Genomic DNA, 13,540 nt, shown 5'->3' with positions numbered 1-13,540 from the left:
GCCTACTTCAAAAAGGTCTGTCAAATTCTAGAATCAGAAGAATACAAAAATTTAGAATCACATGAAATTAATGACGTGGATGATATCGACGAGCTGTATAATTTCCCACCCAACCCGAAGGAGTGGAAAGTGGAGGATTTGAAAAAATATGGGCGGATTCTCTGCCGTTTTTTATGAAACCCGGGTGGTTGGGATTTGGTGGTGGAGGTATGTGTTGGGGTTTGTGCAACGGGGATGGAGGTGCGGGGGTGATGGTGGAGGTGTGTGTGTGAGAGAGAGAGAGAGAGAGTGAGAGAGATAGGAGGAGGAGGAGGAGAGAGATCTGATCATATCTGATTTTGGATCTTGATTGTGGGTATGATCAAGATCTTGATTTTGGATCTTGAAAGAAAGGGATAAACTTTTATATGATTTTTATAATATTATTTTATATAAATAAATGATAAAAAGACTAACTTACCCTCAGATGTGGTCCACTTGGTCAGATTTAACCATAAAAATAAACTTAGTTAGGGATAAAGGACAAAATTTGCAAAGGTTTGTAAACATCGAGTATGTTTTTTGTACTTTTTGAAGACAAATAACACACTTTGCAATCCAGTGTCAACACAAAGGATGATTTTTGTAATTTACGCGAAAAAGAATTACAAATCACACCCTGACAACAAGGTCATGCTTCATCAACAAGACATGGTTTCTATCTTCTTAGTAATTAAGAAAACAGATTAACTTAGCCTATAGAACATATCATATTCAAGTAAGATCATGCAAGTTCATCTTTTTTGCCTTCAATATGTTGTCACTTTCATGTGTAAACTAGAGCGATATCATAGTAACTTAAACAGATTATAACTTTACTCCAAATATAGTTAATTAAACGTTGGTGATGGCAAGCTCATGCCTAAAAGTCTTTCAATTTCATAGCATAAGCAAAGAATATCATACAATGAGTGATCATGTTTCAATAAAGGGCCCAAATAGTAACCTCACCTACTTAACATAGTAAGGAAGGTCAAGAACATAAAGAAGGAAGTAAGCCCAAATGACACCAGAGATCCCACCAAAGAAAAAACCGCCAGTAAACTTGGCCCAACCATCGGCTGTTTGAAGCTGGTCCGGTTCCTTCTTCCTCCCGGTCAAAGTCAACGATGGTGCAATCGATGGCTCGCCTTCTTTGAACGATGCGATCCCGTACATTGTCAAGCAAATGCTAAGAATTACGACTAGCCCACCCGCGGCTAGTGATCCAGCTGCACCTGCATACTCTGTGTTCCTCAATGGGCCTGCCTTCACAAATGGGCCCACTAGGAAGAACCCATGAGCTAGCCCGACCTCAATGCCACGAAGCAACGGGTTCACTGCAGTTCGGTATCCTGGAAGGTTTGAGAGGTACCATGCGATTAACGGGCTTGATGTCACTGGAGTCTCGAGACTTCCGATGAACGGGTCACCATTGATGGGCTGGATTACTTGGTATGTAGGCTGCACAATTTCATCATATTAAGGGAGAGGAAATACATATTCTAGGAGACAAAATATGTGATTATATGTTCAGGAGTTCAACATAAAAAACATTGTACCGTAAAAAAACATTGTATTTTTTTTCCTTGAAAAAAAATCACTTAACTTAATTATAGTACATTAAGGTCGGTCAACCGGTTAACAAAAGTACACATTAAATGTCATTAGACTAACTTTTGTATATTAAAATCCCTAATCTTGTCATTAGACATAATGTCCATGGCTTTATAGCCTAGTGGCATCCTGGGGGTGGGATAAGACTTTAGTACTAATAGGTCTTGGGTTCGATTCCCACAAGGGGGTTTTCCCATATTTATTGGGTTTCCTCCTGAATTGGTGTATAGACATTATGTCTAGTGGAGATGGATATGATCGGGTGGTTCCGCTGGTGACACGATGATACTCCAGTGGTCCGTAAGTGATCCAAATTTGCTGTTCAAAAAAAAAATCCCTAATCTTGTCTAAATACACTAACTTGTGAATTTCATTTTTCAAAAAATAAGGACTTGTTAACTCTTGCGAAATAGAAGGCAAACAGGCAACAAGTTGCGCGGTTAACCCTTTTTAAATAAGAAAACTAAATGTTTTAAAAAATAGAGTAAATTACTTTTTGAGTTCCTGTGTTTTAGTGGTTTTAACCACTTGAGTTTAAAATAAAAAAGTTTAACGCGCTGAGTCCCTAACCGCTCATTCTATAACGTTTTGAGTCCCTGTGTTTTAGTGGTTTTAACCACTTAAGTCCAAAATCAAAGGTACAAGTGTTAAAAATTAGACTCAAAACGTTATAAAATGTGTGGTTAGGGACTCAAGACGTCAAACTTTTTGATTTTGGAATCAAGTGGTTAAAACAATTAAAAAATAGGGACTAAAAAGTAATTTACTCTAAAAACTATATTCATAGATCTTGGCTCATAACTTTAGTGACCTTTTTTGTTTTTTTTACTAAGTTAAGGAATTTTAATACGTGAAATTATGTTAATGGACTTTTTTTGTGAAAAATAAGAAGTGCCTTAATATGAAAACCGTAGATGTCAATTTCTATTAACTAATAGTGCATTAGATGGATTAAAATTGATAACCTAGCAATAATAGATGAAACTTTGATTCATAAATGTATCATTTCTCAATTTAAAAATGAAAAGATCATGAATTTAAATAGAAAAAGATAAGAAATTACCTTCTCACTCTGAACGGCTTTGATGGTGGAGGACGATCTCTTGGAAGAAGGGAAGACCCTAAGAGGTGAACCAGAAAGGCCTCTTGGTGCAACCGGCCTTGTGGTGGTCAATGAAGAGGTCAAGCCAGTCTTGAGCTGGAGGCTAGCCATGGGTGGTGCTTGTTGTGATCAGTTTCTACAATTTTGAGTATCTTATTATGACCACTTAGGTAACAGATTTGTGGGTTCAAGTGTTCAACTCCAAAGATGATTCTGTCCACATGGGTGGCCCTTATTGGATAACATGGCTTGCCACCTTATCCCATATCAAGTGAGTAGATAGTGTAGTATATGGATGACAATATATAACAAAATTAGAGATACTTGGAGATTTTAATTTTTTAGAAGCCCAATTTCATCCTCAAAGGGCCTAATGGCAGCCCATTTCTTAATTGGTGTTATTGTTAGTAAGCTTAACGGTATAAAACTGAGTCAAGTTGTAACCAAGTGAGTAAATTACTTTTTGAGTTTTTATGTTTTAGTGGTTTTAACCATTTGTATTCAAAATTAATAAGTTTAACGCCCTGAGCCTCTAGACGCTTTTTTATAACATTTGAGTCCTTTTGAGTCCAATTTTTTTTTTTAACAAAATTGGACTTGAACCGTTATAAAATCAATTGGACTCAAAACATTATAAAAAAAAACTGGCTAGGGACTCAGGACGTTAAACTTTTTTTATTTTAGACTCAAGTGGTTAAAACCACTAAAACACAGAGACTCAAAAAGTAATTTTCTCTAACTAAGTTCGTCTAAGCTTGAGCAGGCTAATTTGAAATAAAAGACCTCAAACTTAAGCTCGGCTCATGGATCCTTTTTCAAGCTATAACTCATTTTTTTATCTTTTAGTTATTCAAGTGATTTATCAATTTATAGCTAAGAGTTGTTTCTAGATGTATGTAGTTATTTTAGAATTATTCAAGTTATTTTTATTATAATGTATAAATTATACATATATTAACTATTATTATGTAGATATATATTATACACAGTTAATAGGCTCCTTTAGGCTAGCAACTTTAGCCAAGCTCAATACGTTATGCTCGGGTTCAAGTTTATTTATTAAATAAGCTCTGATACATCAAGAGCGGGCTCAAACTCATTTAAGCTCCACTTGATTTGAGCCTTTAGCAAAGCGATCTTATGTAGCTCACGAGCGGCCCGACTCAGTTACACCCCTACCTCAACACATAAACGCTCTAGCACATCAAAGTCACTGAAATTTCCGAAGCAGTCTTTACTTCCGGTTGCGGGACTTAGATGGTCTGTTTCTCATTTGGGTTGTATTTAGCTATGGAAATGAAGTTGTGAGGTCAAATGGGTTCAAGAGGTAAAAAAGGCTCCATATGTCCAGTTTTAATGCATACAACCTTTAAAATCTAGTAGATCAAGCGAAAATGGTATGCGTTTACCGTAAACACGATAAGTATTATAAGCACTGAAAAAATGGCAACTAAACTTTTGCGGGTCAATCCATTGTGGAGATCAAGGCTAAAATTCGCAACTTACTGTTTTCTTTTTGTTAATAACTGAGAAAAGCGTCAATTCACCAGAAATAAAAGAGTAGATTAATTATATAGAACCATATTTGTGTTAGTTATGTGATTCTGTAAGCAAATAACAAACCAACTTATTATTTATACATGGTTAACCATCGCTTTTTACCATATCTAAGGGCAATTTCAGACCAAAAACTTGGCCAACCACTGAAAACCATGATATCAAGTATTGCTCGGCCCTATTTTCGGCTGTCGAATTCTCACCAGCAAGGAGTAGCTTCATCCACTCACTTGTTCCACATGGATGTAGCGTGTACCATGGTCTATTCAAGTACGGGTGCTCCTATAGTTGATAACATTCACAAGTAAACATCATATATCATGTGAAATAGAGTTTGTTATATTACATGCAAAGAATCAATGGACTTGAGGAAGATAAGAATTTACTTGTTGAGTTATGAAGGTCCATTTGGATTCTGTTAGCACCTTGGCGGATTCTGTTGGTAGATTCTTTTCAATTTCATCTTGGTTCAAAAGTTGTCCGTCTACACAGTTGACAAACATCACCTTCAGAAATCATAAAGACCGAAATGTAACTATTTTTGAGTGTATGTAGGTATCAATGACTACCATTACTCATCTTGCCCATAGTTGTTAACAGCGAATGGTGGTAAATAGCGACAAGCTACCTATACGATATCAATGAAATAGCAGGCGCTATTTTATAAATAGTGATACACTAGAAGAGAATTTTAAAAATATTTATATGTATATTTTATAAATAAATCCGGTAAATATGGAAGAATATACGCTTCTTGTTTCAATCCTGTAACAAAAAACCCTAAAATACGCTTATTTTTTCGGTATATACTTGAATTTATTAAAAAGAAAAAACCTATTTTATTGTTATTTCATCGCCTTTTAGGCACTAAACACCTTATAGCGGGAAGCTCCTGCTTCGCTACTATAGCAAGCATTATTAACAACTATGATCTTGCCAGTTCCGAACTACCAGTTCGTTTCAAAAGGTTAAAACACGAACAAAAAACAAACTACGTGTTTCAAGATAGCAATCTGAGAACCCAAACAGACCCATTCGGGCCAGTTCTACAAAATGACCCGTTACAACCTGAACATGCCCGCTCGTTTTGCTACCTTTACATGTTAATTGTTATGTCACAAACTGGTAGAGATCAACATACCACTACTGTGTGCACGAAAGTAGAGCACCGGAACATTGTATGAAGAGCTGTATACTATGTGGAAATCATACCAATGTCCATCATCGCTAGTGCTCTGCACCTTCAAAATTCAAATTAATTTTCATCAAGATAACTTTATTTTGTCATTATTGATAATCGAGCACTCTGCAGAAGCCACAAACATAAAGAACGAAACAGAGGTCAAAACATGCATACCAAAGTGGCATTATCAAACGGTTCTTCATAATCGTTTGAACTGCATTCACCATGTTCTTCCTGCATAAGAAACCGAAGATCAGATAACATATTAAGTGTGTTTGTGTGTGATTTATGTGATATGTATGAAGTCAAACCTTGAGAGAACTTTGAACTTTAAAGAACACATTTTGTACAGACAAATATCCGTCGCTGACTCCATGAGCTGCGAACCCTAGTCTGTTTGAGCAATCAATCCATAACCATTCAGGAAAATCCGAATTAAACTTCTTCCACTTCTCAGCGAAAGCATTGGCAACAATTTGGAAATCGGTTGATGAGAGGCTTCCATCGCAAGTTGCATTGTTGGAAACCATTACTGCCTGCAGAAACAGAAACAAAATACAAATTTTGAAGAAAGTTAATTCGCAGTCAATTGATCAGATAATACTCGGTTATCGTCACAGTAACATCAAGAAACAAACGAAACTTAGTTCCACTTTTAGGGCATTGTGTGACCAAAAAGAACAGTTTTTAGTCTACAAATACATGGCAAACAACCCGAATCCTCTGACCCTCACTGCTAAAACTACATGTCTACATATTAGGCCACTGGGGGTGGCAAAACTTCAACGTGTGATAGGGCCATTTCAACGCGTGGAAAAAACAAGATTCCCACCGCCACTCCAAGTTCCACACGTGATAGTTCAACGTAAACCCGATTCTGTGATTTTTTTCACGGCGTGATAGTTGTTAGTTGTGAGGGTAGTTGTTGGTTGGGAGAAATTGTTGGTGTGGTGGTGAGTGATGACCACCGCCACTAAAAAAGGTTGTGAGTGATGGAAAAATGGTTGCTGATATGGCGGAACATGATTGGATATTGTGAGTGATAGAACTCTATCACTAGTGACCACCCCCACTCCCCTTAACCATTAACCAAATGTATTGTATAACTGTATTAAAAGACACTTGCTTGTATGTCGGATTACCAATCTTTGGGTACAAGATATTATAAATCCAATTTTCAGGCCAATGTGATCAAATTTAAAGAAGTTGTTGTAAGAAAATAACTACTTAAGTCGCAATAATTACTAAAATCTGCCAAGGATGTGTCAAAAATGTTTGCATACAACATAATATATATTTTGACCGAAGAAAAAAAAAGTAAAACTCACGTTTCAAGAATCTGTATTAGCAAGTTCTTCACAAAACCCTCTTCATCCCCATCACAAAATCCGATCTTTTGTTCAGTAATTTCAGATTGGGCGAACCAAGAACCGCAGTCTCTTGTAATAACTGATATCTAAGTTTCTTCTCGAAAGCATCAATGGCGGAGACTTTTGCAGGTAATCTTGAATCGCAGGGATGACAAATGGAAACAAACCTACCAACGAAAGATGAAAAGATCATCAATTGAAACAAACCCAGCAGCTTCTGTGATTGATTTTGCTAATGGGTCGGTGGGTGGTTTTTCATACGCAAATTTTGCTAATGGGTCGGTGGGTGGTTTTAACGGGGGGGGGGGGGGGGGGGGGGCGGGGGTTGAGGGGAGGGGAGAGGAGAGGAGAGGAGAGAAAGGATGAATATATGGTTATATTTGGTCATATTTTCCTCCCTTTTCCCTCCCCTCCCCCTGTTAAATGAAACTTATGAATATGGTTTTTAATATTTTCATCTATTTTCCCTCCCCCTGTTAAATGAGTCTCGGGAACAGAGTGCGATTTTCGATTTGGTTTTTGTTAGGTGAATATTTGATTAAAAACCCTCGTAAAAACTAGATTTTCAATTTGGTTTGAGTTAATTGCCAAAATCACCCCTGAAATTTGGGCACATTTGCCATTTTCGTTCAAAATGACACTTTTGTACCATTTTGCCCCCCACGTTTGTAACTTTTTGCCATTTTCATCCAAACCACTAACTTAGTTTATTTTTTCTGTTAAGTTAAAGGATATTTGGATGAAAATGGCAAATATAAACCACAGGGACGAAAATGGCAAATATGCTCAAACTCTTTTTAATTCTTTTATTTAGTTAATTTTGTCACATATATAATAAAAAAGAATATACATGCAATTTTTATACGAAAAAAATAATAGTTTTGTCACATATTTTTTTTTTATAAATTTCCATCATCCACTAAGTTAATTTTTTTCTATTATGGCGAAAGATGTTTTAAATTGTATAAATTAATTTTTTGTATCAAGGTTATTATATGTTGTCTTTTGTTCAATAGAACTTTGTTTTCTTTCTCTAAGTAACATGAATATTTCGATTTTGTTTTTGAGAGTTTAACAAGAAAATAGCTCGTCGTGAAAAGTGTTTATCACAAAATATTAGATGGCATTATACTTACTATTTGGTGGGTAATTTTAAGGTTTGGTAACGGTACGTTGTTTGATGGGGGCACTGGCTTTTGTTTTTCGTTAGGAGCGAATTTAAAAGAGTAGAAGATGAATTAAAAACTTGGTACATATGATAATATTTGTTTATTGACATTTTTCTATAAGGTCACAAGCATTTTAGTTTTATAAAAATTAGAGGTTTAAGTAGATTTATTTTTATAAAATTGATCTATATAAACAATTGGAAATTAATTTCTGTATTAATTTATAAAATTTAAAACATCCTTCGCCTTAATAGAAAAAAATTAACTTAGTGGTTGGATGAAAATTTATAAAAAATATGTGAGAAAACTATTATTTTTTTTCATATAAAAATTGCATGTATATTCTTTTTTATTATATATGTGACAAAATTAACTAAATAAAAGAAATTAAAAAGAGTTTGAGCACATTTGCCATTTTCGTCCCTGTGGTTTATAGTTGCCATTTTCATCCAAATATCATTCAACTTAACAGAAAAAATAAACTAAGTTAGTTGTTTGGATGAAAATGGCAAAAAGTTATAAACGTGGGGGGCAAAATGGTACAAAAGTGTCATTTTGGACGAAAATGGCATGTGTGCTCAAACCTTAGGGGCGATTTTCGCAATTAACTCTATAGAGAGAATAATTCAATAGGTTTTTTTTTATTATAGTAATCATTGAATCCCACCACTTAAGCATTCCTTCTAGTTCTTGAAAAAAATACAAGTTGCAAAAATAAGAGAAAAAACACCCCTCACAATAAGGAAAAATAATGAGATGACAAAAAGTAGTAAAAACACCCCTTAAAAACATGTTATTGGGGGTGCTCTAAACGGTTAACCCCACTGATGACCCCTAACCCGTAGCTATGTCAATCACTCAATCCCAATCGATCGACAATCAAATCCCAAATTCCCGATTGTTTTTTTAATTTGTTTTTTGTTAATTGCCTATTCCCTTTTAGTATTACTCTTTGAAATATGGTCGCTTGTTTTCTTACCTAATGCTTTTCCTTTTAACTAGACTTAGGCCAACTAGATAACCTAAACTCAATTCACTCGGTTAATTGGGTCAGTTAAAAGTTATACTTAAAAATAAAAAGACTTATTAACATGTACCTAACTTGACAGAAACCCTTACATATATGATGAACAACCCTGTTGCAATGTTGCCAATGGAAGAACAATCTCGTTTTGTAGGTTCGTTTGATCTTCTTACCCAGTGGCACTAAGCAATTGTGACACGGGGCTTAACGGCATGTTATCTCTTAGATTTGAAAATTGTACCTCAATGACTGGATTAGATCTTTTCAAAACCAATCATACGAAAATCTCTTAAAAATGTTATCTTTTGTGACATCTCTAGATCTATCCTCAAGCAATTTTTGGAGACATATTGTTCAAGACTATGCAAACTACTTAAATTTTTCAAAGTAGATACAGTCCATTTTTGGTTAAATTCTTGTTGAATTAGGGATACATATTTAAATGTTTCAAAGTAGATACAATCCATAGCTTGTCTAGAAAATTGCAATTGATTGAACTTGTTTACCTAAATAATCATCGACTTTTATCCTATTAAATTATCGATTTAACATTACACGTGATTATATCCGATCAAAACGTATCATGTGTCCCAAGATTATGTACTTATGTGTTAATGAATGCATAATATTACTTATGCAATGTGTGAACATGCCTCCAAGTTTGCCCCAACTTCACATAGACAAAGTAGATAATTCCACAACATCAATTTGGTGCGAATCTTTCCATATTTTGTGCCAATGGGTGCAAATTGTTGGGGATTTTCGGTTTGCCGGATGATCAGAGAGGCGTGTAATTACTCTCAGATCAAATTATTTCGGTGGTTCACCCGAATAATTCAATCGGATACAACTCTGATTTCGAGAATAGAACCAGTGTATGTTTTTGTGTGCGAATTTTTGAACCAGGAATATGATAAAAAAAAAAACGTGTATTCGAATTGGGGGTGTTTACAGATAACTGCCTCAAGCAGTTATATTTTAATTTAATTTAAATTGCATAAAAACATGCCTTAATCTTTGTCTGAAAATTGTGACGAATTTTCACAAATTTTATTTTCTAAGGCATTTTCCATAAACGGTTAACCCCACTGATAACCCCTAACCCGTAGCTATGTCAATCACTCAATCCCAATCGATCGACAATCTAATCCCAAATTCCCGATTGTTTTTTTAATTTGTTTTTTGTTAATTGCCTATTCCCTTTTAGTATTACTCTTTGAAATATGATCGCTTGTTTTCTTACCTAATGCTTTTCCTTTTAGCTAGACTTTATAGGCCAACTAGATAACCTAAACTCAATTCACTCGGTTAATTGGGTCAGTTAAAAGTTATACTTAAAAATAAAAAGACTTATTAACATGTACCGAACTTGGCAGAAACCCTTACATATATGATGAACAACCCTGTTGCAATGTTGCCAATGGAAGAACAATCTCGTTTTGTAGGTTCGTTTGATCCTTGGACCCCGCCAGGGGCTCTGCCCCTTGGACCCCGCCAGGGGCTGCCGCCCCTTGGACCCTGCTCCCAGGGGCGCTGCCCCCGGACCCCCGCCAAGGGGGCGTTGCCCCCTTGGAACCCCCGTAGAGCACGGGCTCCGCCCGTACACCTCGAATAATAATAACTCAAACAAGCATGCACTCCCGCACTTCTTAACTTGCTTGATGTGTATTATTATTCGCTTTGATCACCAAATCATTCTCCGATTACACTAAAATATCTAACATAAATGTAGTCCATATGTTTGTTTTTGTTGTTGTTTTCCATGAATTGAAAAAGGTGGAACTAAAATTGATAATTAAAAAAGACGGATATCCGTTTATGTGACACATTTGTCAATAAACAATGTTTATTAAATAAAAGCACGTAACATGGGTTATGTAGGGGTCGGGTTCTAGCCTAGTTGTCAAGGAATTGTCAACAAAATTAGTACATAAACCGGTTGTTGTTGGTTCGAGAGCTAAAATATCTAATAAAAAATATTTTTGAGAGAAAAAATAATGCTTATAATTCATAAGTTTTTTTTCTTTTTTTTTCTTTTTTTAAGTGATAATTAGACATTCAAAAACGATAAAAAAAATGCACACCTTTACCAAAAGAAAGAAAAATGTATCTATTTCAATTTCAGTTTATACCTACAAATTTGTTAATAAACATTTCTTTTCTAGAAGGGTGTTGCTAAATGTACCCCCTTTTCTACTGAATGCACCCCCTCCTTCAACTTTTACATTAATTTAATTCAAACCCCTTTGTTTTTCTTTCATTTTTTATCTTTAATTATTATTATTACTAGTATTTGTTTTTAAAACGTTATTTTATTTAAAAAGAAACTTTTTTTTGATTATTTGAAAAATAATCGTTTTCTTACGTTTTAGAGTAAGGCGAGCATTTTAATTTTGAAATGGATTTTTTTGTTCATAGCGGCTTGAAGTGGGTATGCGAATTCGGTTTGTATAAACAATGATACACAAAAATTTAAATGAAGCTTTAAAACCAGGCAACTTAACTAACGTTTTATTTTCTTTTTACGACTTATTACTTTTAATAAATAAAAGTTGTTAATTATATTAAAAAACATTTTAATAAAATAATAATACTAATAAAAATAGAAGTAGAAAGATGAGAGAACTAAAATACGAAATAAATAAAAAATATAAAAGCAACTGTTTTTCTTTTTCAAAAAAAAGTTCTGAAACTTTTTTATTGTATATAAAATATCTTTTTTATTAATTTTAATGACGTTTTATAGAAACATAATAAAATACTAGTAAGAGAAAGTGTCTTTAAATTATAGAAACACAATAGTTTTCAAAAACAATATTTGAATTATTTAGAGGGGTGAAATTTAACAACTTTTAAATTATATTTTTAGAAAAGGGGTATGACTAGTAAAAAAAGGGGTGCATTTAGCCAACCCCTTTCTAGAATTATTTAATCTTTGAAAGGTTGAATTTCAAGTCTATTGATTTACTCTTTTGACACTTTCTAGAAGGAAATGTTACATTTTTAGTTGTTTGATAATGATAATATATTGGCATCAATAAATAGTTGTTCCTTACCATTAATAAGTTTAATATTTGAAGGCTTCCCCAATGTTATTGTTATGAAAGCCAGATTGATTTCAAAGATATGGAAGATACAAGTGTTTATTACGCTAAAGGGTGTGGGGTCATGGTTGAGACATGATTCGCCACCTAGGAACATTGGAAGGCTACACCACCCCCTTGCTTGATCTATCATGGTTTGCATGGATTAAACCATGGCAAACATGGTCCTCCTTTCTATTTTTCAAGAAATCATTTCATTTTTTCTTTAGATAAAGATAAATTAAAATAAATAAGGGGCTAGTGGTTTGGGTCATGACTACACCCTTAAGGTAGTGGTTTTGGATGGTGGATTAAAGGTGAGTGATATGATATTGACGTAAAGGGTCATGGTGGTTATGAAGGTCATGACCACACCCTATACTATAGCGTTAGAGTTCATCAAAATAACTAACGGCCTAAAACTCTTTCAAAAATAGATTGAAAAAAAAATTATGCGAAATCAACCCTTATAACTCTTTAGCTAAGCTGAGCCAGCCTGTATAAATTGCAAGCCAATGTGAGGTCACTCTTTTGCTCACTCAAGTTAAATAGGTAATTTTAGAAGTCCAGCTTTCATAGGAGAAATTAAGCACATCCATCTTTTGTTATATCTTTTTTTTAAGAGCAAATTTCATTAAACACCACCCAAACCGACTATCTCCAAGATAGAGATAGACGGGGTACAAAACACCAACAACCTTTATGTTACATCAAACGAAAAACGTTTCCAATCCTTCCATTCTACCCTATCCTTCTTAGCCCTACTATTAAACCACAAGAAGCTAAGCGATTTAACATCGGCAATAATCTGATTAAACTTAACTTTTGCCTCTTTGAAAACCTTCTCGTTCCTGGCCTTCCACAATCTCCGACAAGTAATGATAAGAATGCCGTGCAAAATTCTTTTCTGGCTGCATTAACGTTCGTCTGTCCCGCTAAGTTTTGGATATCCTTAACTGTGAAAAAGAAAATGGGAGGAAGGTGGCACCAATGAGATATCCCAGACCAAACACCATCGGCCACAGGGCAAGCGGTGAAAACATGATCGGCCGTTTCTTCGCTCTCTTCACGTAAACAGCAATTGAGATCGCCGACCCATATGTTTCTTTTACTTAGAGCCCGTTTCGTGGGAATTCTATCAAGACAAGATCTCCACATAAAAATATTGCATTTCGCCGGCACCCATTTACACCATTTAAAATGATCTTCATGCTCGTCCATTCATCTTTATTAGCCCACTTTTTTGTATCGTGCACAGCCAGATTTTGGATAGGAATATTATTCCAAGTCCATGAATCTTGGAAATTAGATAGCATGGTGCCAGCAGCTAAACGAAAACATTCGACCAGCTCTTCCTGTTCTTGAATTGAATTCGCATAAGTCTTCCATTCCCACTTCATAACAACCGCCATATTTT

At 34.9% G+C, this 13,540-nt stretch overlaps 2 protein-coding genes across 3 annotated transcripts; both read right to left on the bottom strand.

Moving 5' to 3' along the window:
* Nucleotides 1-873: 873 nt before the first annotated feature.
* LOC110873481 (photosystem I reaction center subunit XI, chloroplastic) lies at nucleotides 874-3,010 on the bottom strand. The gene is made up of 2 exons (XM_022122424.2): nucleotides 2,699-3,010; nucleotides 874-1,482 (listed from the first exon to the last, which is right to left on the bottom strand). Exons 1-2 carry the CDS (start codon nucleotides 2,846-2,848, stop codon nucleotides 991-993), a joined length of 642 nt encoding a protein of 213 aa, XP_021978116.1. The 5' UTR covers nucleotides 2,849-3,010; the 3' UTR covers nucleotides 874-990.
* A 1,269-nt stretch (nucleotides 3,011-4,279) lies between these two features.
* LOC110873480 (ubiquitin-like-conjugating enzyme ATG10) lies at nucleotides 4,280-7,149 on the bottom strand. Of its 2 annotated transcripts, none has more exons than XM_022122422.2 (6): nucleotides 6,806-7,149; nucleotides 5,789-6,013; nucleotides 5,652-5,711; nucleotides 5,436-5,535; nucleotides 4,681-4,778; nucleotides 4,280-4,576 (listed from the first exon to the last, which is right to left on the bottom strand). In XM_022122422.2, exons 2-6 carry the CDS (start codon nucleotides 6,005-6,007, stop codon nucleotides 4,382-4,384), a joined length of 672 nt encoding a protein of 223 aa, XP_021978114.1. In that variant the 5' UTR covers nucleotides 6,008-6,013; nucleotides 6,806-7,149; the 3' UTR covers nucleotides 4,280-4,381. The 2 variants fall into 2 exon arrangements, with proteins under 2 accessions (XP_021978114.1, XP_021978115.1); XM_022122423.2 differs by having other exon boundaries at nucleotides 5,436-5,529.
* Between the last annotated feature and the right edge of the window lie 6,391 nt (nucleotides 7,150-13,540).

The sequence above is a fragment of the Helianthus annuus genome, chromosome 8 (genome assembly GCF_002127325.2).
Source record: "Helianthus annuus cultivar XRQ/B chromosome 8, HanXRQr2.0-SUNRISE, whole genome shotgun sequence".
Taxonomy (NCBI): domain Eukaryota; kingdom Viridiplantae; phylum Streptophyta; class Magnoliopsida; order Asterales; family Asteraceae; genus Helianthus; species Helianthus annuus.
This window is presented reverse-complemented; position numbering and strand designations above follow the sequence as displayed.